At 50.3% G+C, this 24,177-nt stretch overlaps 1 protein-coding gene across 1 annotated transcript in view; it reads left to right on the top strand.

The window, feature by feature from the left end:
• Positions 1–3: 3 nt before the first annotated feature.
• Positions 4–24,177, top strand: part of MAPK1 (Mitogen-activated protein kinase 1) — a 111,436-nt gene continuing 87,262 nt past the window's right edge. The window contains exons 1-5 of the mRNA XM_051216542.1: positions 4–266; positions 300–426; positions 472–527; positions 569–672; positions 709–794. Coding sequence (XP_051067139.1) covers positions 163–266; positions 300–426; positions 472–527; positions 569–672; positions 709–794 — 477 coding nt within the window. The 5' untranslated portion in view covers positions 4–162. The remainder of the gene's footprint in view (positions 267–299; positions 427–471; positions 528–568; positions 673–708; positions 795–24,177) is intronic.

The following is a 24,177-nucleotide window of genomic DNA, read 5'->3' on the forward strand; positions in this document are numbered from 1 at the left end:
ATATGCACATTGTTTTCGCAAAAGAGTCTGAGGTCTCAAGTTATGCGTTTCTGGCTGATTGTAATGATATGCACAAAGCCTTTCTAAAGTTTCTACCATTTGTTGTTACTACTGACTTTAAGAGGATTAGACTAACAGCTTTTTTTAAGTTGGTGCTTTGAAATGTCTAAATCACCAATACCAACAGTGAAAGGACAAATATTTGAGTTAGGACCAAGGTTTAACAACGTTCAGTATGTTGGTGAAGGTGCGTATGGGATCGTTGTGTATGTTGGTTCGTTTCATAAACTATGATTAAGATCGGCGTTTGATTGTCAGCGTAATGAAAAAGTGGCTCTGAAGAAAGTTTCCCCATTTGAACACCAGACATACAGTCAAAGAACGTACAGGGAAATCTGGATACTTAGTAGAATGGACCATGAAAACGTTTGTTATTGGAATGTTTGCATTCGCTTACAAATAAATTTACAGGTTGTAAAAATCCATGATATTATAACGTCAAACACATTTGAAGAGATGAAAGATATGTAAGTCTATAGTACTGTCTAATTGTATATTCACTGTTAAGCTATATTGTTGAATGTTTCATGGAAACTGACCTGTGTCGCTTACTAAAGACACAGAAATTAAGCAATGATCATATTTGCTACTTTTTATATCAAATGCTTAGAGGTAACCTTGTATCATCCATTCATGATTCATCTTCAGGCCTCAAGTACATACATTCTGCAAATGTTCTTCATAGGGATCTTAAGCCATGCAACATCTTGTTGAATGCAGCGTGTGACTTAAGAGTAAGTCTCTGTACGTTTTTGGATTTTTATCACACATGCTGCCGAAATCCATACATGCAAAACTTTCAATTTATAAACATTACATTACTTGATTAGTTCCTTTTATAATAAATGTACTCATCAACTGTTTGATGAGCCTGTAGTTTGTCAATCCAAGTGTTTTAATGTTTATTTTTTACTATTGAGTGGATGTCATTACTCGTATATAATAGTAATTGAAATTCAACCTGTTTTAGAATTCTACCTAAGCAAAATCGTTGTTTTAACAATTGTCAACTGGAATGAGTCCTAGATCATGAAGTTGGTTTATTTTGAGATGTATAACCTGGTTATTGTCCTAGCAGTTATTATTATTGATGGATCAAGGTATCAATTGACTTGGGTACAAATCAATTTCTGTAGTCAAAATACACCCCATTTCATCCATAAAACTGTATATTCTCTTACAGCCCTTAATAATTAAGGTTACATTTTTGTTTGAAAACCATATTCTCCATATCATCTTCATTAATTTAATTTGATTTTCCTCTCAGTGATTTCACACGGTACTGTAAGAGCTTGATCTGAAATGAATTTGTGCAAAATCCTTTGTTATTTGTGCCTAGCTATCCATTTTTGTGTGTTATATACACTATTATGCTAGTCAACCCGGTTAATTCTGACTTACATTTTATCAATGACCAGAAGCCATCTCCATAAAGTCTACCACCTCTAATAAACTCGTTTTTAGCCACCTAATGAACCGCCCAAACAAAAAATTGTGCACAAGTAACGAATGTCACAAACTAATGCGTTGGTCAATGAAACACCTAGCTTCTAACTGATTGGTCAAATGTTGAAACCTTGCGATGCGCACTTCAGTTTAAATGGATGGATAACATCACTAACTCCCATGCAGACAATGTGGCTTACAGACGAGAATATAGGCCTGTACCGGGTAGATAAATTCCACTTTTTTTGAATTAACCACGCAACCAGTTGTAATCGCAAATATATATATTTCTAGGACGTTCTTATGTGTGTGATATTTCGTCGATTAAATGCTTAAATAAGGTTTAGTAACAAATGTATCCTTGGAAACTTATGTGCATTCAACAAATCGGTTACATGCGGCACAATATTTCCACACAAATGCTTACACAAAGCTACATGAGTCTCTTTGGATCACACCACGGAGAACCAGATAGATCATATTTGTATCGATAAAAAATCCAGAAGGACGATGAAGGACGTGAGGACGAGGAAGGGAGATGACACAGCTTCAGATCACCACTTGATTATGGCCAAGATGAAACTGAATCTAATGAAGCACTGGACAACTGGATAAACAGCAGTAAAAAGGCTCAATTCAGCCTTCCTATAAGATTTTAACAAACTCACCGAATTCACAACAACTCTCAACAACAGGTTCCAAGTGTTACAGGATCTACTGAAAAAAGAAAAAAACTACTATGGAGGACAGTTGGAAGGGGATCAAAGAAGCACGGCCTTCAGCGTGTCAGGAGGTTCTGGGCCACAAGAAGCACCATCCTAAGAGATGGATCTCTATGGGAAACTTGCACGAGGTTGAAGAAAAGAATAACAAGATAGCAATTAACAACAGCCGAACAAGAGCAGAGAAAGTCAAAACACAAACTGAATACACTGAAGCAAACAAGCAAGTGAGGAAGAGCACTAGAGCCGACAAGCAGAAGTACGTGAAAGAGCTAGCAATGACAGCGGAAAAAGCTGCGAGAAGGAGATATGAAACAACGAAAAAACTAGCAGGGAAATATAGTAAACTAGGGAGACCGGTTAATGACAAAGAAGGAAAGACAGTCACCGAGGTACAAAAACAGAGGAACAGATGGGCAGAATACATCGAGGGACCTTTGAATAGACCAGCTTCATTGAATTCGCCAAACATCGAAGCAGAACACACAAACCTTTTTATAGATGTCACCTCACCAACGACGGAAGAAATCAGAATAGCCACCAGACAAATCAAGAGCGGGCATTCATCAAGATCTGACAATATACCAGCTAAAACACTGAAGTCAGACATAGAAGCAACTAAAAACATGCTCCACGTTCTGTTCAGGAAGATTTGGGAAGAAGAACAAGTGCCGACGGACTGAAAAAAGACACCTCTTCAAGATACCAAAGAAAGGAGGTCTAAGCAAAGGTGAGAACTACAGAGGCAACACACTACTGTTAGTACCAGGTGAAGTTTCCAACAGTGTTGCTGAACCGGATGAAAGGTTCAGTAGACACCTGACGTTGAGATAAACAAGCTGGATTCCGTAAGGATCGGTCGTACACAAACCAAATCGCGACATTACCGATCATCGTTGACCAATCAGTTGAATGGGACTCAACTTCCTTGACTATGAGAAGGCGTTTGACAGTGTGGATAAGAGGACCTTATGGAAACTTCTTTGACACTATGGTGTACCTGCCAACATCGTTGACATCATTCGGAACTCATATGAAGGACTACAGTGCAAAGTGGTTAATATTTGATAAGATAACATCTATCAAGAGTTTACAAGACTTTAAATGTCTATTCGCAACTATATTAATAATAACCTCAAAAGATTTACTATACACTTTGCTAACTACCTTTTCTTACAAGTTTATTTATTTTTATTGCATAGTAAAAAGTTTTATTCAATAATTCAAGCAAACCAAAATTTATTGTGAATGATTTAAATTAAGCAATTGTAATAAAATATTGTTACAGTTAGTGATTATTCTCTATTTATATCCTGTGTGTATCTCTCCCCCCTCTCTCTTTGTGTGTATGTGTAAGTTTTAATCGTCAAATAGTTTAATTTGGACAAATAATTGAAACCTTCTTTTTTCCTCTTGACATTTGGTTAATATAGGCAATAAACATTTTACAGAAAATAAAATTTGATTATATAATAAAATTAATTGATATATAAGAAATTAGAAAACATCGGACTATTGATCTGTTTTTTGTTTGTAACTTCTTAGTTATGGTACTTTAACAGTTAATTTGCATGAGAAAAAAATTAGTTTGGAACTTTCTAACTTTATGATTTGACTGCATTTCATGAAATAATCATGATCAATGGTTAGAAAGGTTGGATACCGTAAGGATTGATTGTGTACAGGCTAAATTGCGACATTACGGATCATCATGGAACTCGTCACTACACATCAACTTTCTTGATTATGAAAAGGCGTTTGACAGTGTAAATAGGAGAATATTGTGGAAACTTCTTCGACACTACGGAGTTCCTGAGTAGATTGTCAACATTCTCCGGAACTCACACGACGGACTACAGTGCAAAGTGGTGCATGGGGGACAACTGTCAGATGCATTCCAAGTAAGGATTGGAGTCAAACAAGATTATCTACTCTGCCCATTCCTGTCTCTTCTGGTGGTCGACTGGACTATGAAGACCTCGACATCTGAGGGGAAACACGGGATACAATGGACAGTTCAGAACCAATTGGACGATTTGGGCTTCACAGATGACCTAGCTCTCCTATTCCATACACAAGAACAAATGCAGAAGAAGATAGCCAGTGTAGCAGCAGTCTCTGCATCAGTGGGTCTCAATATGTACAAAGGAAAAAGTAAGATCCTCACATACAAGACGGAGAACACCAACCCAATCACACTTGATGGCGAAACTATGGAAGATGTGGAATCGTTCACGTACATGGGAAGCATCATCGATGAACAAGGAGGATCGGATGCAGACATAAAGGCGAGGATTGGCAAAGCACTGGCCGCATTCCTACAATTGAAGAACATATGGAACTCAAAACGATTATCTATCAACCAATATGAAAGTGAGAATGTTCAATAAGAACATCAAGACAGTTCTACTATACGGAGCTGAAACAGGGAGAACTACCACGACAATCACCGAAAGTGTACAAGTATTTATAAACAATTGTCTACTGAAGATACTAAATATCCGTTGACCGTATACCATGATCAACGGCGTACAGTGGGAGAGGACAAACCAGGTTCCATCTGAGGATGAAATTAGGGAAAAGCGCTGGAAGTGGATAGAACATACATTACTGAAGTCGCCAAACTGCATGACGAGGCGCATCTGAACTTGGAATCCTGGAGGGGACGGAAAAGGGGAAGACCAACGAACAAATTGCGTCGCGGATTGGAAGCAGGTATCCAAAGAATGAATAGCAATTAGAAACTGCTGGAAAGGAATGAACAGAACAGAGTTCAGTCGAGAATTTCGATCAGCGGCGTATGCTGTGGGTATTGGGTACTTCGCCGAATGATTCTCTGGATGTAACTTGTTGTTGTTTGTCACTGTCTATCTAAGCATAAAGAAGTGAATATCACCAAGTAAGTTGAACCAGGTAATCTCATCACAGGAAAGGTGCCATTTAAGCACAAAATTACGTATAGAAGATCAAAAATGCGCAAAATAAATAAACGGTTTTCCCTTTAGTGAAACTTGTGTAATCGAGTTATTCAAATGTAAAATTAAACCAGCCAGACAAGGAAACTTTTGTCTTTCCAAAACGATGAAATTAAAGTACTAGGTTTTAACAAGAATCAGTGTTAAACAATACAAAACTGGTTACTTGTTCGAGGAAGAATAAACTCTTGATGAACTAGGAACATGTTCTTATTGAGAAATGTAGAATCAAACCACTCAACTCCAGAAGTATCAACGAAGACAAGTTGGAGCTGACCATCCCAATTCTAGACTGTCTCGATCATACAAAAAACGTGGAAAGGACAGGGGATACCAACACGGAAAACCTTGTTCAAGTAGGTTACCTGTCCATTCACGCAAGGCTCATACAGACAAACAGGAAGAAGAAGCTCATACATTTGGAATTAAAAGCACAAACTACTTATACATGAACGCCGCGAGCTTGCCAAATAAAATGGATGAGCTACGTGAACTCAGCAATGCTAATATTGCTCACCTGTTAGAAATATCTGAAACTTGAATATCTCGGTTTACGAACCACGAGCTAGCAATCCCCGAAATGTCTTTGTTTCACAAGGACAGAAAAAGAGATGGATGGACAAACAACACATTACTTCGGGAAATAGAAATGAAATGGATTAATAACAACTGAAATGGGTTTCGTAGGACAAGGTTGAATGGAAAATGCAGGTGAGTGGTCTATCCTCCTCCACGAGGAGTAACAGGTGTAAGTATGTAAGTAATGATTAGAGACGTTGAATCTGATGGTTTCGGATTTATCTGAGTAGCTTAGATGTATTCATATCATCTTAAATCTTAGTATTTCTTTATACATACCTTCTTCTCAAACTGTTTTCCTAATGTTTTGTCTTTTTTTACTACTATTGATACTAGTTTTATTTCAACTGCATTGTTTCTCATGGCGTTAATTTAGCTTCGACATGCTGATATGGTTTTGTCAACTGAGGCTGATGTTAGTTTTTCTCAAGGTCTATGTTGATAATGACTGACTGACTGGTAATGTATTGCAACTAAGTTACTACGTCTACAGTTCTCACTATTATACACAAATAACATGAATTTAACATTGATTTTGTGAGCGGATAATATTAAGGAATCCAATACTAGGACTGTCCATTCTTACGAATCTCTAATGGTTTATTTTTAAGTGATATCAGTTTACCATAGAAATTATCATTTTAATAGTACGGAATCTGTAAAAAATTACCTTTTGTAAACTGTTTTATATTTTAATGCATAATATTTGTCAAGGTTCTTATTTTCCCATTGATTATGCTAAGAACTAATGTTTGTCGGTTTCCTACTTGTCTTAAACTTGTTGCATATGTTGGTAACTATCTGCACTCAATAGTCTGGTGGGATAATGCGTCGATATTTGAAGTGAAAGGTAGTCGATATAAGTCTCAATATAAACATCAACATTAGATTACAGGTTTTCATCTAGATAAAGAGTTTCAAATAGAACGAGACAGATATTTTGTATTCCGTTGCTAGCCATTATTCAAACTTAATTAATGTACAAAGTGAATAGATGATTTTTTCGTTTATTTCCAATACATTAATCAGCTAGTAGTAAATTATATGTGGTATGATCTCAAGTTTATATTGTTAAATATAAACCGATCTATAGAAAAAAAGTCAAGATAAAATAGGGAAGTTTTTCCATTCATCTATCCGATTGCATATTACTTACTGACTTACTTAAGCCTGTTGCCCCCAATGGAGCATAGGCTATCGACCAATATTCTCCAACCCACTCTGTCCTGAGCATTCCTTTCTAGTTCTATCCAATTGTTGTTCATTCTTCTCATACCTGTCTCCGTTCCTCGGCGTAATGTGTTCTTTGGTCTTCCTCTTCTCCTTTGATCTCGAGGATTCCACATGAGGGCTTGCCTTGTGACTCAGTTGGGTGCTTTCTTCAATGTGTGTCCTATCCACTTTCAGTGCTTCTTCATAATTTCTTCCTCCGCCAATTGTATTCATTTTTGTTTTATTAATGAACATTTCTTTCACTTTATATTTGTGCTACACAATATTTCATCGCTCAGTGTAATCATCTTCATTGTTAGGCGTTTGCATCGTTCATACATTGTCGAAGATCATAAGAAATATGTAAGATATATTCAATTTATGTCGTATGAGTTAGTAGAATAGATCAGTGTTTCATCCTTTCTCTTCTCATTTGTTAAGACAATGTTTAAATTCACTCAGGACTAGAAAAAATAAACACAGTTCTGGAAATGTGACATGAATCATTTCATTGAAATATCTCATCAATAATCTGTATATAATAAAGCCACTTACAATTTCCCGGGTTGTTTTTTTCCCCATTAATCTTGACCTAAATCTTCAATACACGATAGCATAATTTCGCTATTCTATCTGTCTTCCTTCCCATTCTCACCTTGTTGAGCAACATTTTGCTAGATTAAATAATTTATAATATGTTGACTGCATAGTTTTTGATCGTTAATGTTTGCACTGTTTTTCGTTTGTCATTAAACACAGTTCCGTAATTATTACGACTAAAGGTTAGTGAAGATTAGCTCGGATTGAATTTAGTTTTCATCATGAGATGACATAAAAAGTGGATAATGAAGAATTAAAATAAAGTCTATGATGTTGAATGTTGGCTATTAGGTATTAACTTAACAGATCGATATTATCGTGCTCTTAAAGGAATTCGAAAGTTTGAATTTTGTTTCTTAATAGTGTGGTGATTGTGAACTCTTAAAGAAAACCAAACTAGAACGAAAAAAACTGTGTACTTCTCGTGTGTTAGTTCTCAACACCTTTTCCCTGGTGATATCGACTTATGAGTATAATTTTCATTCATTCTCCTCAATAAACAACTGATCACGTTTGTTAGCTCAAGTGCTGTTAAAATTTTCCGTTTTTATTATAAACTACTATAAATTAGAAATGCAAATGTACAACTACTAAAACGAAAATCTTTTTCACTGAAACGCTTTCATTTTGTTTAAGATTGAGTTACTTTTTTTTATGTACATAATTCTTATTTATTTATTTGAACACATAAATATTGGTACAAAGGGATACCTGATACATATGGGTCACACAAATCATTCGATTTGTGTGAGGGCTGGGATACTGCCCGGGTGCCCAGACCGAAGCAGGTGATTTTCTTTGGGGGGCCATGTCCGGAGCCTTCGACCTAATTGTCTGCAGTGGAGCAACGTAAGAAGATGCAGTCCCATGGTAGCCGTTGACCAATAACTGGTTCACACACATTTGTTTCATAAGGATCCTGGGGCTAATGTGCACCATTGGTCTGGAATCGAAGTTTTCCAACACGTCTAGATGGACCATAAGTCTCCACCAACCAGGTTCAAGCTCCGGACATTCGCCTTTCGTCCTCTCAATTTCGTAAACAACACTGTAGCCGCGAGAAGACAGTGAGTCTGACTTTCGTTTCAGTGGTTGTATAAACTTGGCCATGTGAGAGCATTCGGAGAAGGACAGCGGACTCTCCAAATGCTCTCACATGGCCACGTACATACAACCACTGTCAGGGAAGTCCTTCTATCGAGCATCCCTAATTTGCTTTCTTAGATAAGGCGTTTATTTTTTCATTGGATGTGTTGTCAGTGTAAGACAAATTTAAGACTTATATTCGGTCAATTTAGAAAATCATTATAAGAAGCTCTTTTTAATGTGACTTGTGAATAACTGTTTCATTTTTTTGATCAACTTAAAAACTTAAAATTCATCTAAAATAGGCTTATAGTACTAATTTTATATCATGTCTCCATAAAATTAACAAGATTGCTCAAAACTTATCGATTGGTGATACTCTTGATGGAGCATAGAATCTGTTAGAACTTGTGGCCTGTGTTCCCTGTTAATGTATACGTAATGATACCACCAGCTAGAGAGCAGTGAATTATCAATCGGACCAACGATGCATAAAACGCGTGCGAGTAGTCTAGAGTTCTTATCAGTCCTGCTTCCTGCCTAGCCCAGCCAGTTGAGTCCAGAACACTAATCTCAGCCTCTACAATATGAATCATTTATTTCAAGCATACTTGGTTTATATACCAACCAGACAGACCGCGTCGTACCATCAAATGGAAAATGACATTTGTACAAGATTTAGCCAAATGTGGCTGTGAATAAGGGAGATAGTAATTAATAGACAAGGCATAATTCAAGAAGAGTAAATCGTATAATAATAGTTCATAGATCAAAATAAAGCTCATAATAAGAGGAGTATGAATATGCATGGTTTAGTTACTTAATAATTATACAATAGAAATATACGTTTAGTATTGATTCATAAATAGATCCTAAAAGTTACCATTCATTATGCTTAACGGGACATAACAGAATCAGTGTACAATTCCTAAAATGTATAACAGTTAATAGAAATACTGGTGAATCATAAATTGTTTGCACGTTCGATTTTCAACCTACCTTATTTCCTGATTAGGAATATGACTTCAAATCTTTTGACAACATCAACAGTCCAAATACAATGGTAATAATCTATTTACTTCAACTCAATGACAATATAAAGAGGTTTACTTAACTAATTATTGTGTCGAATTGTCTTTTACTCTCTCTCTCTCTCTCTGTGTGTAAGAGATCTGCTTATGATCAAATTCCTATTTATCTAATCCAATATAACTAGTAACTAATCATTGAAAGTTGGGTTATAATTCACTGCTTCAATTATATAATATTTCATAGATTTATTTATGTCTAACTCACTATCTATTGCATGAAATAGTTCGAAGTTTATAAATCGTATACTGTTTTCCATTACAGTTTTTGTTTAATCAGTTCAATAATCATAAATCCGGTTTCATTAGTTTCAATATTTATATTTGTATCTATCTGTATGTATTTGTACAATGAAATTACAAACCATCGGATATTTACTTTTGTATTAAACTAATATTAAAAAGTACTTTATTAATCTTAACTATCAGCTAATTAGTTTAGTCAGCCAGCCAGTAAGTCAATAACAACGTAGAACTTCGTACGTACATACATCAGTTCGAGCAGTCATACCATTAATTCTACGGTAGATATTTCTAAATTATTATTATTTTCCTTAAAGTCTTCTCAGTGAAAAGACACTTTGTTGACGACTTTCAGTCCTGGAGTAAATATCAACTCTAGGATTCAGGTACATTTAGCTGACGAATCCTAAATAGAACGAAATGAGCGTTCTGGATTCCACTGTTAGCCATTATCTATCATTGTTTAAAAGATTTTGAGAAAATCAAAACAACCAACATGTAGATGATTTATTACATTAATAATTGATTTTGTAAAAACCAGTCAAGAACAACATTGTGGTTAGGATTAAGTGTATGAGTTGTGATTCAGTGTTGAGAGTTAACATTTAGGTGAGAAGTTCGGATGAGGACAAGGATTTAGCGTCACAATTGAATGAAACTTGGTAAGAAGTAATAGATTGGAAGTGTTTTGTATGCCTGTGGATAAATACATAAAGCGTAAGCATTTTGATTTTAATTATTGTAAGCCTCTTAGTTACCAGTTTCTACTTGTTTATCCAATATATCGTTTTGAATTTCGCATGGAAATTCAGCAGATTTACTCCTAATCCGATCGGTTCGTCAGTAAAATATACTTTTAAAGATTATTTCATCTTTTTTAGTTCCGTTATTCTGCTATGATTATCTTTGAACATGTAGATACGGAATACTCTACAAAAGAAGTTAATTAAGAACTGACTTTAAAATAAAGAAAAATACAATTGAGTTTTTGATTGATATCATGAACCACTTGATGTTAGACCACCACTGAAAACCTGGAAGCACTGGACGGCTGTTTCGTCCCATTGTAGGACTCCCCAGCAGTGCGCACGCACGATTCTCCTCTCTGGATTCGAACACAGGACCTTTGGTCTTGAATGCTAACGCTTAACATCTAGACCAGCGAGCCGACATTCAATAGTGTTAATGTCTAATCCCAACCAATCCAAGAGATTGAGCGATCATTTTCCATTGTACTGAGGTAGACACCTGTCTCTACCCGACACAGATTTTTGCCTATTACTCGTAAATATCATACATCCAAACACAACACTGTTATTCAAATAAAGCATTGGGGAGTGAGAGACAGAATTATGAAGATTTAGTTCTAGCAGAGTTTATACAAACAAAAATTTACTAGTTTAATATAATTTTCAATGGTAATTTCTATACCATTTTCACTTAATGGTCAATTATTTGTTTGTGTATTTTTTTGCAGAGTAGGGGTTGGGGGCTTTAACCAACTGATATTTGCCAAAAATATTTTATATGTGATTAATGCTTTAGTTATGTAACAAAACAGGTTACCAAGTAAAATATTGGATTCACTAATAATTTTCTGTTTAGTCAATTATTATTATTATTATTACTATAGTTATTGTCACTATTAACACTACTACTACTACTACTACTACTACTACTACTACTACTACTACTACTACTACTACTACTGCTGCTACTACTGCTACTGCTGCTACTGCTGCTGCTGCTGCTGCTGCTGCTGCTGCTGCTGCTGCTGCTGCTGCTGCTGCTGCTGCTGCTGCTGCTGCTGCTGCTGCTGCTGCTGCTGCTGCTGCTGCTGCTGCTGCTGCTGCTGCTGCTGCTGCTGCTGCTGCTGCTGCTGCTGCTGCTGCTGCTGCTGCTGCTGCTGCTGCTGCTGCTGCTGCTGCTGCTGCTGCTGCTGCTGCTGCTGCTGCTGCTGCTGCTGCTGCTGCTGCTGCTGCTGCTGCTGCTGCTGCTGCTGCTGCTGCTGCTGCTGCTGCTGCTGCTGCTGCTGCTGCTGCTGCTGCTGCTGCTGCTGCTGCTGCTGCTGCTGCTGCTGCTGCTGCTGCTGCTGCTGCTGCTGCTGCTGCTGCTGCTGCTGCTGCTGCTGCTGCTGCTGCTGCTGCTGCTGCTGCTGCTGCTGCTGCTGCTGCTGCTGCTGCTGCTGCTGCTGCTGCTGCTGCTGCTGCTGCTGCTGCTGCTGCTGCTGCTGCTGCTGCTGCTGCTGCTGCTGCTGCTGCTGCTGCTGCTGCTGCTGCTGCTGCTGCTGCTGCTGCTGCTGCTGCTGCTGCTGCTGCTGCTGCTGCTGCTGCTGCTGCTGCTGCTGCTGCTGCTGCTGCTGCTGCTGCTGCTGCTGCTGCTGCTGCTGCTGCTGCTGCTGCTGCTGCTGCTGCTGCTGCTGCTGCTGCTGCTGCTGCTGCTGCTGCTGCTGCTGCTGCTGCTGCTGCTGCTGCTGCTGCTGCTGCTGCTGCTGCTGCTGCTGCTGCTGCTGCTGCTGCTGCTGCTGCTGCTGCTGCTGCTGCTGCTGCTGCTGCTGCTGCTGCTGCTGCTGCTGCTGCTGCTGCTGCTGCTGCTGCTGCTGCTGCTGCTGCTGCTGCTGCTGCTGCTGCTGCTGCTGCTGCTGCTGCTGCTGCTGCTGCTGCTGCTGCTGCTGCTGCTGCTGCTGCTGCTGCTGCTGCTGCTGCTGCTGCTGCTGCTGCTGCTGCTGCTGCTGCTGCTGCTGCTGCTGCTGCTGCTGCTGCTGCTGCTGCTGCTGCTGCTGCTGCTGCTGCTGCTGCTGCTGCTGCTGCTGCTGCTGCTGCTGCTGCTGCTGCTGCTGCTGCTGCTGCTGCTGCTGCTGCTGCTGCTGCTGCTGCTGCTGCTGCTGCTGCTGCTGCTCTGCTGCTGCTGCTGCTGCTGCTGCTGCTGCTGCTGCTGCTGCTGCTGCTGCTGCTGCTGCTGCTGCTGCTGCTGCTGCTGCTGCTGCTGCTGCTGCTGCTGCTGCTGCTGCTGCTGCTGCTGCTGCTGCTGCTGCTGCTGCTGCTGCTGCTGCTGCTGCTGCTGCTGCTGCTGCTGCTGCTGCTGCTGCTGCTGCTGCTGCTGCTGCTGCTGCTGCTGCTGCTGCTGCTGCTGCTGCTGCTGCTGCTGCTGCTGCTGCTGCTGCTGCTGCTGCTGCTGCTGCTGCTGCTGCTGCTGCTGCTGCTGCTGCTGCTGCTGCTGCTGCTGCTGCTGCTGCTGCTGCTGCTGCTGCTGCTGCTGCTGCTGCTGCTGCTGCTGCTGCTGCTGCTGCTGCTGCTGCTGCTGCTGCTGCTGCTGCTGCTGCTGCTGCTGCTGCTGCTGCTGCTGCTGCTGCTGCTGCTGCTGCTGCTGCTGCTGCTGCTGCTGCTGCTGCTGCTGCTGCTGCTGCTGCTGCTGCTGCTGCTGCTGCTGCTGCTGCTGCTGCTGCTGCTGCTGCTGCTGCTGCTGCTGCTGCTGCTGCTGCTGCTGCTGCTGCTGCTGCTGCTGCTGCTGCTGCTGCTGCTGCTGCTGCTGCTGCTGCTGCTGCTGCTGCTGCTGCTGCTGCTGCTGCTGCTGCTGCTGCTGCTGCTGCTGCTGCTGCTGCTGCTGCTGCTGCTGCTGCTGCTGCTGCTGCTGCTGCTGCTGCTGCTGCTGCTGCTGCTGCTGCTGCTGCTGCTGCTGCTGCTGCTGCTGCTGCTGCTGCTGCTGCTGCTGCTGCTGCTGCTGCTGCTGCTGCTGCTGCTGCTGCTGCTGCTGCTGCTGCTGCTGCTGCTGCTGCTGCTGCTGCTGCTGCTGCTGCTGCTGCTGCTGCTGCTGCTGCTGCTGCTGCTGCTGCTGCTGCTGCTGCTGCTGCTGCTGCTGCTGCTGCTGCTGCTGCTGCTGCTGCTGCTGCTGCTGCTGCTGCTGCTGCTGCTGCTGCTGCTGCTGCTGCTGCTGCTGCTGCTGCTGCTGCTGCTGCTGCTGCTGCTGCTGCTGCTGCTGCTGCTGCTGCTGCTGCTGCTGCTGCTGCTGCTGCTGCTGCTGCTGCTGCTGCTGCTGCTGCTGCTGCTGCTGCTGCTGCTGCTGCTGCTGCTGCTGCTGCTGCTGCTGCTGCTGCTGCTGCTGCTGCTGCTGCTGCTGCTGCTGCTGCTGCTGCTGCTGCTGCTGCTGCTGCTGCTGCTGCTGCTGCTGCTGCTGCTGCTGCTGCTGCTGCTGCTGCTGCTGCTGCTGCTGCTGCTGCTGCTGCTGCTGCTGCTGCTGCTGCTTTGCTGCTGCTGCTGCTGCTGCTGCTGCTGCTGCTGCTGCTGCTGCTGCTGCTGCTGCTGCTGCTGCTGCTGCTGCTGCTGCTGCTGCTGCTGCTGCTGCTGCTGCTGCTGCTGCTGCTGCTGCTGCTGCTGCTGCTGCTGCTGCTGCTGCTGCTGCTGCTGCTGCTGCTGCTGCTGCTGCTGCTGCTGCTGCTGCTGCTGCTGCTGCTGCTGCTGCTGCTGCTGCTGCTGCTGCTGCTGCTGCTGCTGCTGCTGCTGCTGCTGCTGCTGCTGCTGCTGCTGCTGCTGCTGCTGCTGCTGCTGCTGCTGCTGCTGCTGCTGCTGCTGCTGCTGCTGCTGCTGCTGCTGCTGCTGCTGCTGCTGCTGCTGCTGCTGCTGCTGCTGCTGCTGCTGCTGCTGCTGCTGCTGCTGCTGCTGCTGCTGCTGCTGCTGCTGCTGCTGCTGCTGCTGCTGCTGCTGCTGCTGCTGCTGCTGCTGCTGCTGCTGCTGCTGCTGCTGCTGCTGCTGCTGCTGCTGCTGCTGCTGCTGCTGCTGCTGCTGCTGCTGCTGCTGCTGCTGCTGCTGCTGCTGCTGCTGCTGCTGCTGCTGCTGCTGCTGCTGCTGCTGCTGCTGCTGCTGCTGCTGCTGCTGCTGCTGCTGCTGCTGCTGCTGCTGCTGCTGCTGCTGCTGCTGCTGCTGCTGCTGCTGCTGCTGCTGCTGCTGCTGCTGCTGCTGCTGCTGCTGCTGCTGCTGCTGCTGCTGCTGCTGCTGCTGCTGCTGCTGCTGCTGCTGCTGCTGCTGCTGCTGCTGCTGCTGCTGCTGCTGCTGCTGCTGCTGCTGCTGCTGCTGCTGCTGCTGCTGCTGCTGCTGCTGCTGCTGCTGCTGCTGCTGCTGCTGCTGCTGCTGCTGCTGCTGCTGCTGCTGCTGCTGCTGCTGCTGCTGCTGCTGCTGCTGCTGCTGCTGCTGCTGCTGCTGCTGCTGCTGCTGCTGCTGCTGCTGCTGCTGCTGCTGCTGCTGCTGCTGCTGCTGCTGCTGCTGCTGCTGCTGCTGCTGCTGCTGCTGCTGCTGCTGCTGCTGCTGCTGCTGCTGCTTCACTGCTGCTGCTGCTGCTGCTGCTGCTGCTGCTGCTGCTGCTGCTGCTGCTGCTGCTGCTGCTGCTGCTGCTGCTGCTGCTGCTGCTGCTGCTGCTGCTGCTGCTGCTGCTGCTGCTGCTGCTGCTGCTGCTGCTGCTGCTGCTGCTGCTGCTGCTGCTGCTGCTGCTGCTGCTGCTGCTGCTGCTGCTGCTGCTGCTGCTGCTGCTGCTGCTGCTGCTGCTGCTGCTGCTGCTGCTGCTGCTGCTGCTGCTGCTGCTGCTGCTGCTGCTGCTGCTGCTGCTGCTGCTGCTGCTGCTGCTGCTGCTGCTGCTGCTGCTGCTGCTGCTGCTGCTGCTGCTGCTGCTGCTGCTGCTGCTGCTGCTGCTGCTGCTGCTGCTGCTGCTGCTGCTGCTGCTGCTGCTGCTGCTGCTGCTGCTGCTGCTGCTGCTGCTGCTGCTGCTGCTGCTGCTGCTGCTGCTGCTGCTGCTGCTGCTGCTGCTGCTGCTGCTGCTGCTGCTGCTGCTGCTGCTGCTGCTGCTGCTGCTGCTGCTGCTGCTGCTGCTGCTGCTGCTGCTGCTGCTGCTGCTGCTGCTGCTGCTGCTGCTGCTGCTGCTGCTGCTGCTGCTGCTGCTGCTGCTGCTGCTGCTGCTGCTGCTGCTGCTGCTGCTGCTGCTGCTGCTGCTGCTGCTGCTGCTGCTGCTGCTGCTGCTGCTGCTGCTGCTGCTGCTGCTGCTGCTGCTGCTGCTGCTGCTGCTGCTGCTGCTGCTGCTGCTGCTGCTGCTGCTGCTGCTGCTGCTGCTGCTGCTGCTGCTGCTGCTGCTGCTGCTGCTGCTGCTGCTGCTGCTGCTTTGCTGCTGCTGCTGCTGCTGCTGCTGCTGCTGCTGCTGCTGCTGCTGCTGCTGCTGCTGCTGCTGCTGCTGCTGCTGCTGCTGCTGCTGCTGCTGCTGCTGCTGCTGCTGCTGCTGCTGCTGCTGCTGCTGCTGCTGCTGCTGCTGCTGCTGCTGCTGCTGCTGCTGCTGCTGCTGCTGCTGCTGCTGCTGCTGCTGCTGCTGCTGCTGCTGCTGCTGCTGCTGCTGCTGCTGCTGCTGCTGCTGCTGCTGCTGCTGCTGCTGCTGCTGCTGCTGCTGCTGCTGCTGCTGCTGCTGCTGCTGCTGCTGCTGCTGCTGCTGCTGCTGCTGCTGCTGCTGCTGCTGCTGCTGCTGCTGCTGCTGCTGCTGCTGCTGCTGCTGCTGCTGCTGCTGCTGCTGCTGCTGCTGCTGCTGCTGCTGCTGCTGCTGCTGCTGCTGCTGCTGCTGCTGCTGCTGCTGCTGCTGCTGCTGCTGCTGCTGCTGCTGCTGCTGCTGCTGCTGCTGCTGCTGCTGCTGCTGCTGCTGCTGCTGCTGCTGCTGCTGCTGCTGCTGCTGCTGCTGCTGCTGCTGCTGCTGCTGCTGCTGCTGCTGCTGCTGCTGCTGCTGCTGCTGCTGCTGCTGCTGCTGCTGCTGCTGCTGCTGCTGCTGCTGCTGCTGCTGCTGCTGCTGCTGCTGCTGCTGCTGCTGCTGCTGCTGCTGCTGCTGCTGCTGCTGCTGCTGCTGCTGCTGCTGCTGCTGCTGCTGCTGCTGCTGCTGCTGCTGCTGCTGCTGCTGCTGCTGCTGCTGCTGCTGCTGCTGCTGCTGCTGCTGCTGCTGCTGCTGCTGCTGCTGCTGCTGCTGCTGCTGCTGCTGCTGCTGCTGCTGCTGCTGCTGCTGCTGCTGCTGCTGCTGCTGCTGCTGCTGCTGCTGCTGCTGCTGCTGCTGCTGCTGCTGCTGCTGCTGCTGCTGCTGCTGCTGCTGCTGCTGCTGCTGCTGCTGCTGCTGCTGCTGCTGCTGCTGCTGCTGCTGCTGCTGCTGCTGCTGCTGCTGCTGCTGCTGCTGCTGCTGCTGCTGCTGCTGCTGCTGCTGCTGCTGCTGCTGCTGCTGCTGCTGCTGCTGCTGCTGCTGCTGCTGCTGCTGCTGCTGCTGCTGCTGCTGCTGCTGCTGCTGCTGCTGCTGCTGCTGCTGCTGCTGCTGCTGCTGCTGCTGCTGCTGCTGCTGCTGCTGCTGCTGCTGCTGCTGCTGCTGCTGCTGCTGCTGCTGCTGCTGCTGCTGCTGCTGCTGCTGCTGCTGCTGCTGCTGCTGCTGCTGCTGCTGCTGCTGCTGCTGCTGCTGCTGCTGCTGCTGCTGCTGCTGCTGCTGCTGCTGCTGCTGCTGCTGCTGCTGCTGCTGCTGCTGCTGCTGCTGCTGCTGCTGCTGCTGCTGCTGCTGCTGCTGCTTTGCTGCTGCTGCTGCTGCTGCTGCTGCTGCTGCTGCTGCTGCTGCTGCTGCTGCTGCTGCTGCTGCTGCTGCTGCTGCTGCTGCTGCTGCTGCTGCTGCTGCTGCTGCTGCTGCTGCTGCTGCTGCTGCTGCTGCTGCTGCTGCTGCTGCTGCTGCTGCTGCTGCTGCTGCTGCTGCTGCTGCTGCTGCTGCTGCTGCTGCTGCTGCTGCTGCTGCTGCTGCTGCTGCTGCTGCTGCTGCTGCTGCTGCTGCTGCTGCTGCTGCTGCTGCTGCTGCTGCTGCTGCTGCTGCTGCTGCTGCTGCTGCTGCTGCTGCTGCTGCTGCTGCTGCTGCTGCTGCTGCTGCTGCTGCTGCTGCTGCTGCTGCTGCTGCTGCTGCTGCTGCTGCTGCTGCTGCTGCTGCTGCTGCTGCTGCTGCTGCTGCTGCTGCTGCTGCTGCTGCTGCTGCTGCTGCTGCTGCTGCTGCTGCTGCTGCTGCTGCTGCTGCTGCTGCTGCTGCTGCTGCTGCTGCTGCTGCTGCTGCTGCTGCTGCTGCTGCTGCTGCTGCTGCTGCTGCTGCTGCTGCTGCTCACTGCTGCTGCTGCTGCTGCTGCTGCTGCTGCTGCTGCTGCTGCTGCTGCTGCTGCTGCTGCTGCTGCTGCTGCTGCTGCTGCTGCTGCTGCTTGCTGCTGCTGCTGCTGCTGCTGCTGCTGCTGCTGCTGCTGCTGCTGCTGCTGCTGCTGCTGCTGCTGCTGCTGCTGCTGCTGCTGCTGCTGCTGCTTTGCTGCTGCTGCTGCTGCTGCTGCTGCTGCTGCTGCTGCTGCTGCTGCTGCTGCTGCTGCTGCTGCTGCTGCTGCTGCTGCTGCTGCTGCTGCTGCTGCTGCTGCTGCTGCTGCTGCTGCTGCTGCTGCTGCTGCTGCTGCTGCTGCTGCTGCTGCTGCTGCTGCTGCTGCTGCTGCTGCTGCTGCTGCTGCTGCTGCTGCTGCTGCTGCTGCTGCTGCTGCTGCTGCTGCTGCTGCTGCTGCTGCTGCTGCTGCTGCTGCTGCTGCTGCTGCTGCTGCTGCTGCTGCTGCTGCTGCTGCTGCTGCTGCTGCTGCTGCTGCTGCTGCTGCTGCTGCTGCTGCTGCTGCTGCTGCTGCTGCTGCTGCTGCTGCTGCTGCTGCTGCTGCTGCTGCTGCTGCTGCTGCTGCTGCTGCTGCTGCTGCTGCTGCTGCTGCTGCTGCTGCTGCTGCTGCTGCTGCTGCTGCTGCTGCTGCTGCTGCTGCTGCTGCTGCTGCTGCTGCTGCTGCTGCTGCTGCTGCTGCTGCTGCTGCTGCTGCTGCTGCTGCTGCTGCTGCTGCTGCTGCTGCTGCTGCTGCTGCTGCTGCTGCTGCTGCTGCTGCTGCTGCTGCTGCTGCTGCTGCTGCTGCTGCTGCTGCTGCTGCTGCTGCTGCTGCTGCTGCTGCTGCTGCTGCTGCTGCTGCTGCTGCTGCTGCTGCTGCTGCTGCTGCTGCTGCTGCTGCTGCTGCTGCTGCTGCTGCTGCTGCTGCTGCTGCTGCTGCTGCTGCTGCTGCTGCTGCTGCTGCTGCTGCTGCTGCTGCTGCTGCTGCTGCTGCTGCTGCTGCTGCTGCTGCTGCTGCTGCTGCTGCTGCTGCTGCTGCTGCTGCTGCTGCTGCTGCTGCTGCTGCTGCTGCTGCTGCTGCTGCTGCTGCTGCTGCTGCTGCTGCTGCTGCTGCTGCTGCTGCTGCTGCTGCTGCTGCTGCTGCTGCTGCTGCTGCTGCTGCTGCTGCTGCTGCTGCTGCTGCTGCTGCTGCTGCTGCTGCTGCTGCTGCTGCTGCTGCTGCTGCTGCTGCTGCTGCTGCTGCTGCTGCTGCTGCTGCTGCTGCTGCTGCTGCTGCTGCTGCTGCTGCTGCTGCTGCTGCTGCTGCTGCTGCTGCTGCTGCTGCTGCTGCTGCTGCTGCTGCTGCTGCTGCTGCTGCTGCTGCTGCTGCTGCTGCTGCTGCTGCTGCTGCTGCTGCTGCTGCTGCTGCTGCTGCTGCTGCTGCTGCTGCTGCTGCTGCTGCTGCTGCTGCTGCTGCTGCTGCTGCTGCTGCTGCTGCTGCTGCTGCTGCTGCTGCTGCTGCTGCTGCTGCTGCTGCTGCTGCTGCTGCTGCTTGCTGCTCTGCTGCTGCTGCTGCTGCTGCTGCTGCTGCTGCTGCTGCTGCTGCTGCTGCTGCTGCTGCTGCTGCTGCTGCTGCTGCTGCTGCTGCTGCTGCTGCTGCTGCTGCTGCTGCTGCTGCTGCTGCTGCTGCTGCTGCTGCTGCTGCTGCTGCTGCTGCTGCTGCTGCTGCTGCTGCTGCTGCTGCTGCTGCTGCTGCTGCTGCTTTCTGCTGCTGCTGCTGCTGCTGCTGCTGCTGCTGCTGCTGCTGCTGCTGCTGCTGCTGCTGCTGCTGCTGCTGCTGCTGCTGCTGCTGCTGCTGCTGCTGCTGCTGCTGCTGCTGCTGCTGCTGCTGCTGCTGCTGCTGCTGCTGCTGCTGCTGCTGCTGCTGCTGCTGCTGCTGCTGCTGCTTTGCTGCTGCTGCTGCTGCTGCTGCTGCTGCTGCTGCTGCTGCTGCTGCTGCTGCTGCTGCTGCTGCTGCTGCTGCTGCTGCTGCTGCTGCTGCTGCTGCTGCTGCTGCTGCTGCTGCTGCTGCTGCTGCTGCTGCTGCTGCTGCTGCTGCTGCTGCTGCTGCTGCTGCTGCTGCTGCTGCTGCTGCTGCTGCTGCTGCTGCTGCTGCTGTACTGCTGCTGCTGCTGCTGCTGCTGCTGCTGCTGCTGCTGCTGCTTGCTGCTGCTGCTGCTGCTGCTGCTGCTGCTGCTGCTGCTGCTGCTGCTGCTGCTGCTGCTGCTGCTGCTGCTGCTGCTGCTGCTGCTGCTGCTGCTGCTGCTGCTGCTGCTGCTGCTGCTGCTGCTGCTGCTGCTGCTGCTGCTGCTGCTGCTGCTGCTGCTGCTGCTGCTGCTGCTGCTGCTGCTGCTGCTGCTGCTGCTGCTGCTGCTGCTGCTGCTGCTGCTGCTGCTGCTGCTGCTGCTGCTGCTGCTGCTGCTGCTGCTGCTGCTGCTGCTGCTGCTGCTGCTGCTGCTGCTGCTGCTGCTGCTGCTGCTGCTGCTGCTGCTGCTGCTGCTGCTGCTGCTGCTGCTGCTGCTGCTGCTGCTGCTGCTGCTGCTGCTGCTGCTGCTGCTGCTGCTGCTGCTGCTGCTGCTGCTGCTGCTGCTGCTGCTGCTGCTGCTGCTGCTGCTGCTGCTGCTGCTGCTGCTGCTGCTGCTGCTGCTGCTGCTGCTGCTGCTGCTGCTGCTGCTGCTGCTGCTGCTGCTGCTGCTGCTGCTGCTGCTGCTGCTGCTGCTGCTGCTGCTGCTGCTGCTGCTGCTGCTGCTGCTGCTGCTGCTGCTGCTGCTGCTGCTGCTGCTGCTGCTGCTGCTGCTGCTGCTGCTGCTGCTGCTGCTGCTGCTGCTGCTGCTGCTGCTGCTGCTGCTGCTGCTGCTGCTGCTGCTGCTGCTGCTGCTGCTGCTGCTGCTGCTGCTGCTGCTGCTGCTGCTGCTGCTGCTGCTGCTGCTGCTGCTGCTGCTGCTGCTGCTGCTGCTGCTGCTGCTGCTGCTGCTGCTGCTGCTGCTGCTGCTGCTGCTGCTGCTGCTGCTGCTGGCAGCTGCTGCTGCTGCTGCTGCTGCTGCTGCTGCTGCTGCTGCTGCTGCTGCTGCTGCTGCTGCTGCTGCTGCTTTGCTGCTGCTGCTGCTGCTGCTGCTGCTGCTGCTGCTGCTGCTGCTGCACTGCTGCTGCTGCTGCTGCTGCTGCTGCTGCTGCTGCTGCTTTGCTGCTGCTTTGCTGCTGCTGCTGCTGCTGCTGCTGCTGCTGCTGCTGCTGCTGCTGCTGCTGCTGCTGCTGCTGCTGCTGCTGCTGCTGCTGCTGCTGCTGCTGCTGCTGCTGCTGCTGCTGCTGCTGCTGCTGCTGCTGCTGCTGCTGCTGCTGCTGCTGCTGCTGCTGCTGCTGCTGCTGCTGCTGCTGCTGCTGCTGCTGCTGCTGCTGCTGCTGCTGCTGCTGCTGCTGCTGCTGCTGCTGCTGCTGCTGCTGCTGCTGCTGCTGCTGCTGCTGGCTGCTGCTGCTGCTGCTGCTGCTGCTGCTGCTGCTGCTGCTGCTGCTGCTGCTGCTGCTGCTGCTGCTGCTGCTGCTGCTGCTGCTGCTGCTGCTGCTGCTGCTGCTGCTGCTGCTGCTGCTGCTGCTGCTGCTGCTGCTGCTGCTGCTGCTGCTTGCTGCTGCTGCTGCTGCTGCTGCTGTTCTGCTGCTGCTGCTGCTATTGCTGCTGCTGCTGCTGTAATGCACGCTGCTGCTGCTGCTGCCATGCTGCTGCTGCTGCTGCTGCTGCTGCTGCTGCTGCTGCTGCTGCTGCTGCTGCTGCTGCTGCTGCTGCTGCTGCTGCTGCTGCTGCTGCTGCTGCTGCTGCTGCTGCTGCTGCTGCTGCTGCTGCTGCTGCTGCTGCTACTGCTGCTGCCTGCTGCTGCTGCTGCTGCTGCTGCTGCTGCTGCTGCTGCTGCTGCTGCTGCTGCTGCTGCTGCTGCTGCTGCTGCTATTGCTGCTGCTGCTGCTGCTGCTGCTGCTGCTTCAAATGATGTTGGATGTGTGTTAGCGTGTGCTAACGCTGCTGATTGCTGGTGCTGTTCTTTGTTAGCTGAGTGTGCTGCTGAGAACAGGCCTTGTGGCTGCTGCGGATGCTACTGCTGTTGTTGCTGCTGCTGCTGGCTGATGCTGCTGCTGCTTTGTGCTGATTGCTGCTGCTGCTGCTGCTGCTGCAGTTGTTTCTCCTATTAACTGCTACTGCTGCTCACTGTTGCTTCTGTTGCTGCTACTAATGACTGCTACTACTTCGCCGATGTGCTGCTGCAGCTTTTGCTGCTATTAGCTGCTGCTGCTGCTGCTGTGTTAGCTGGGTTCTTTTTCTGATTTTCAGTGTGCTGGTGCTGTTGATTGCTGCTGCTGCTGCTGTTGTTGGACTGCTGCTGTTGCTGTTGCTGCTGCTGATGCTCCTTTGCTGTCGCTGCTGCTGTTGCTGCTGCTGCTGCTGTGCTGCTGTTCTTCAGTGATTGCTGCTGCCGCTGTTAGCTGCTGCTGCTGCTATGTGATTGCTGGTTGCTGCCTGCTGCTAACTGCTGCTGCTCCTTCTGTTCTTGCTGCTGCTGCACCTCTGCCCTGTGGTGTCTGTATGGTTGTGGTTCCTTTCCTGCACAGTTTAGCTCTTTCTTTGCTGCTGCTCACTGCTGCTGCTTTCTTTCGCTGCTGCAGCTCCTGTAGCTGCTTTGCTGCTGCTGTTTCTTTTGCTGCTGGCGCTGCTGCTGCTAAATTAGCTGAAGCTGCTGTATGCCCCTGATGGTGCTGCTGCTGAAACCTGAGTGCTGCTCCTTCTTTTTCTTTCGCTGTTGATGATGATGGATGCTTCGTGTGCTGCTGCTGCTGCTGAAACAGGTGATTGCCGCAACAGCGGATGATGCTGCTGCTGCTGCTGCTGCTGCTTCAAATGATAACGCTGCTGCTAAAAAAGCTGCTGCTGCTGCTGCTGCTGCTTTGCTGTTGCTGCGTGCTGCTGCTACTGCGTTATGGAAATGCTTCTGCTAATGCTGCTGCTACTACTGCTCGCTGCTGTTGCCTGCTGCTGCTGCTGCTGCTACTAGCTGCTGCTGCTGCCGCTTCTGTTGCTGTTGCTGCTGCTGCTGCTGCTGCTGGTTTGCTGCTGCTGCTGCTGCTGATGCTGTGTCACAATTATCCTGCTGCTGCTCCAGTGTTACTGCTGCTGCTTGCTGATTAGCTGCTGCTGGTTGTGATTGTGTGTTAGCTGTGCTGTTGCTGCTGCCTGATGCTGCTGCAACTGCTGCTGTGTTAGCTGCAGGACTGATCCTGCTGCTGTAATCGTGCTGCGATACTGCTGCTGCTCCTGCTTGCTGAGTGCTGCTGTTGCTGCGGATGCTGCTGCTGCTGCTGCTACCAGCTGCAGGCTGCTGACGCTGTTGCTGGTGTTGCTGTTGCTGCTGCTGCTTGTTAGCTGTTAACGCTGCTGCTGCTGCTGGTGTATTGATGATGATGATGATAATGTCAGTGCTGAGGTGATGCTGCATTTGCTGTGTATTGATGATGATAATGTGTTGCTGGGATGCTGCTGCTGGTGCTGCTCTTTCTTTCAACAACTGGTGCTTTAACAGCTGGTGCTGCTGCTGCTGCTGATGATGATGATGGTGCGTTCGCTGCTGGTTGCTGTTGTTCAACAACTTCGTGTTGCTGTGATGATGCTCCAGCATTGGTTAGCTGGTGCTGCTGTATGCTAGTGATGCTGATTCGCTGCTTTGCTCCTTTGCTGCTGTTTGCTGCTGTCTGCTAATTGCTTTTTTTTTTTTTTGCTGCTAACTGCTCCTTTCGCTGCTGCTGCTTCTGTTGCTGCTGGTTAGCTGTTCTTCAATTAACTGCTGCTAAGTTGGCTGCTGCTTTCCTGATTGGTTAGCTGCTGCTGCTGCTGCTGCTGTTAACTAATTAACAAGCTGCGCTGCTCTTTGCTGCTTCGTTAGCTGCGGTTTCTTTGCTGCTACTGATGCTGCTGCTGCTGCTGCAATTTCAAGCTGCCGATGCCCAGCTGCGTTTGCTACCGCTGCTGCTGCT

The sequence above is a fragment of the Schistosoma haematobium genome, chromosome 4 (genome assembly GCF_000699445.3).
Source record: "Schistosoma haematobium chromosome 4, whole genome shotgun sequence".
Taxonomy (NCBI): domain Eukaryota; kingdom Metazoa; phylum Platyhelminthes; class Trematoda; order Strigeidida; family Schistosomatidae; genus Schistosoma; species Schistosoma haematobium.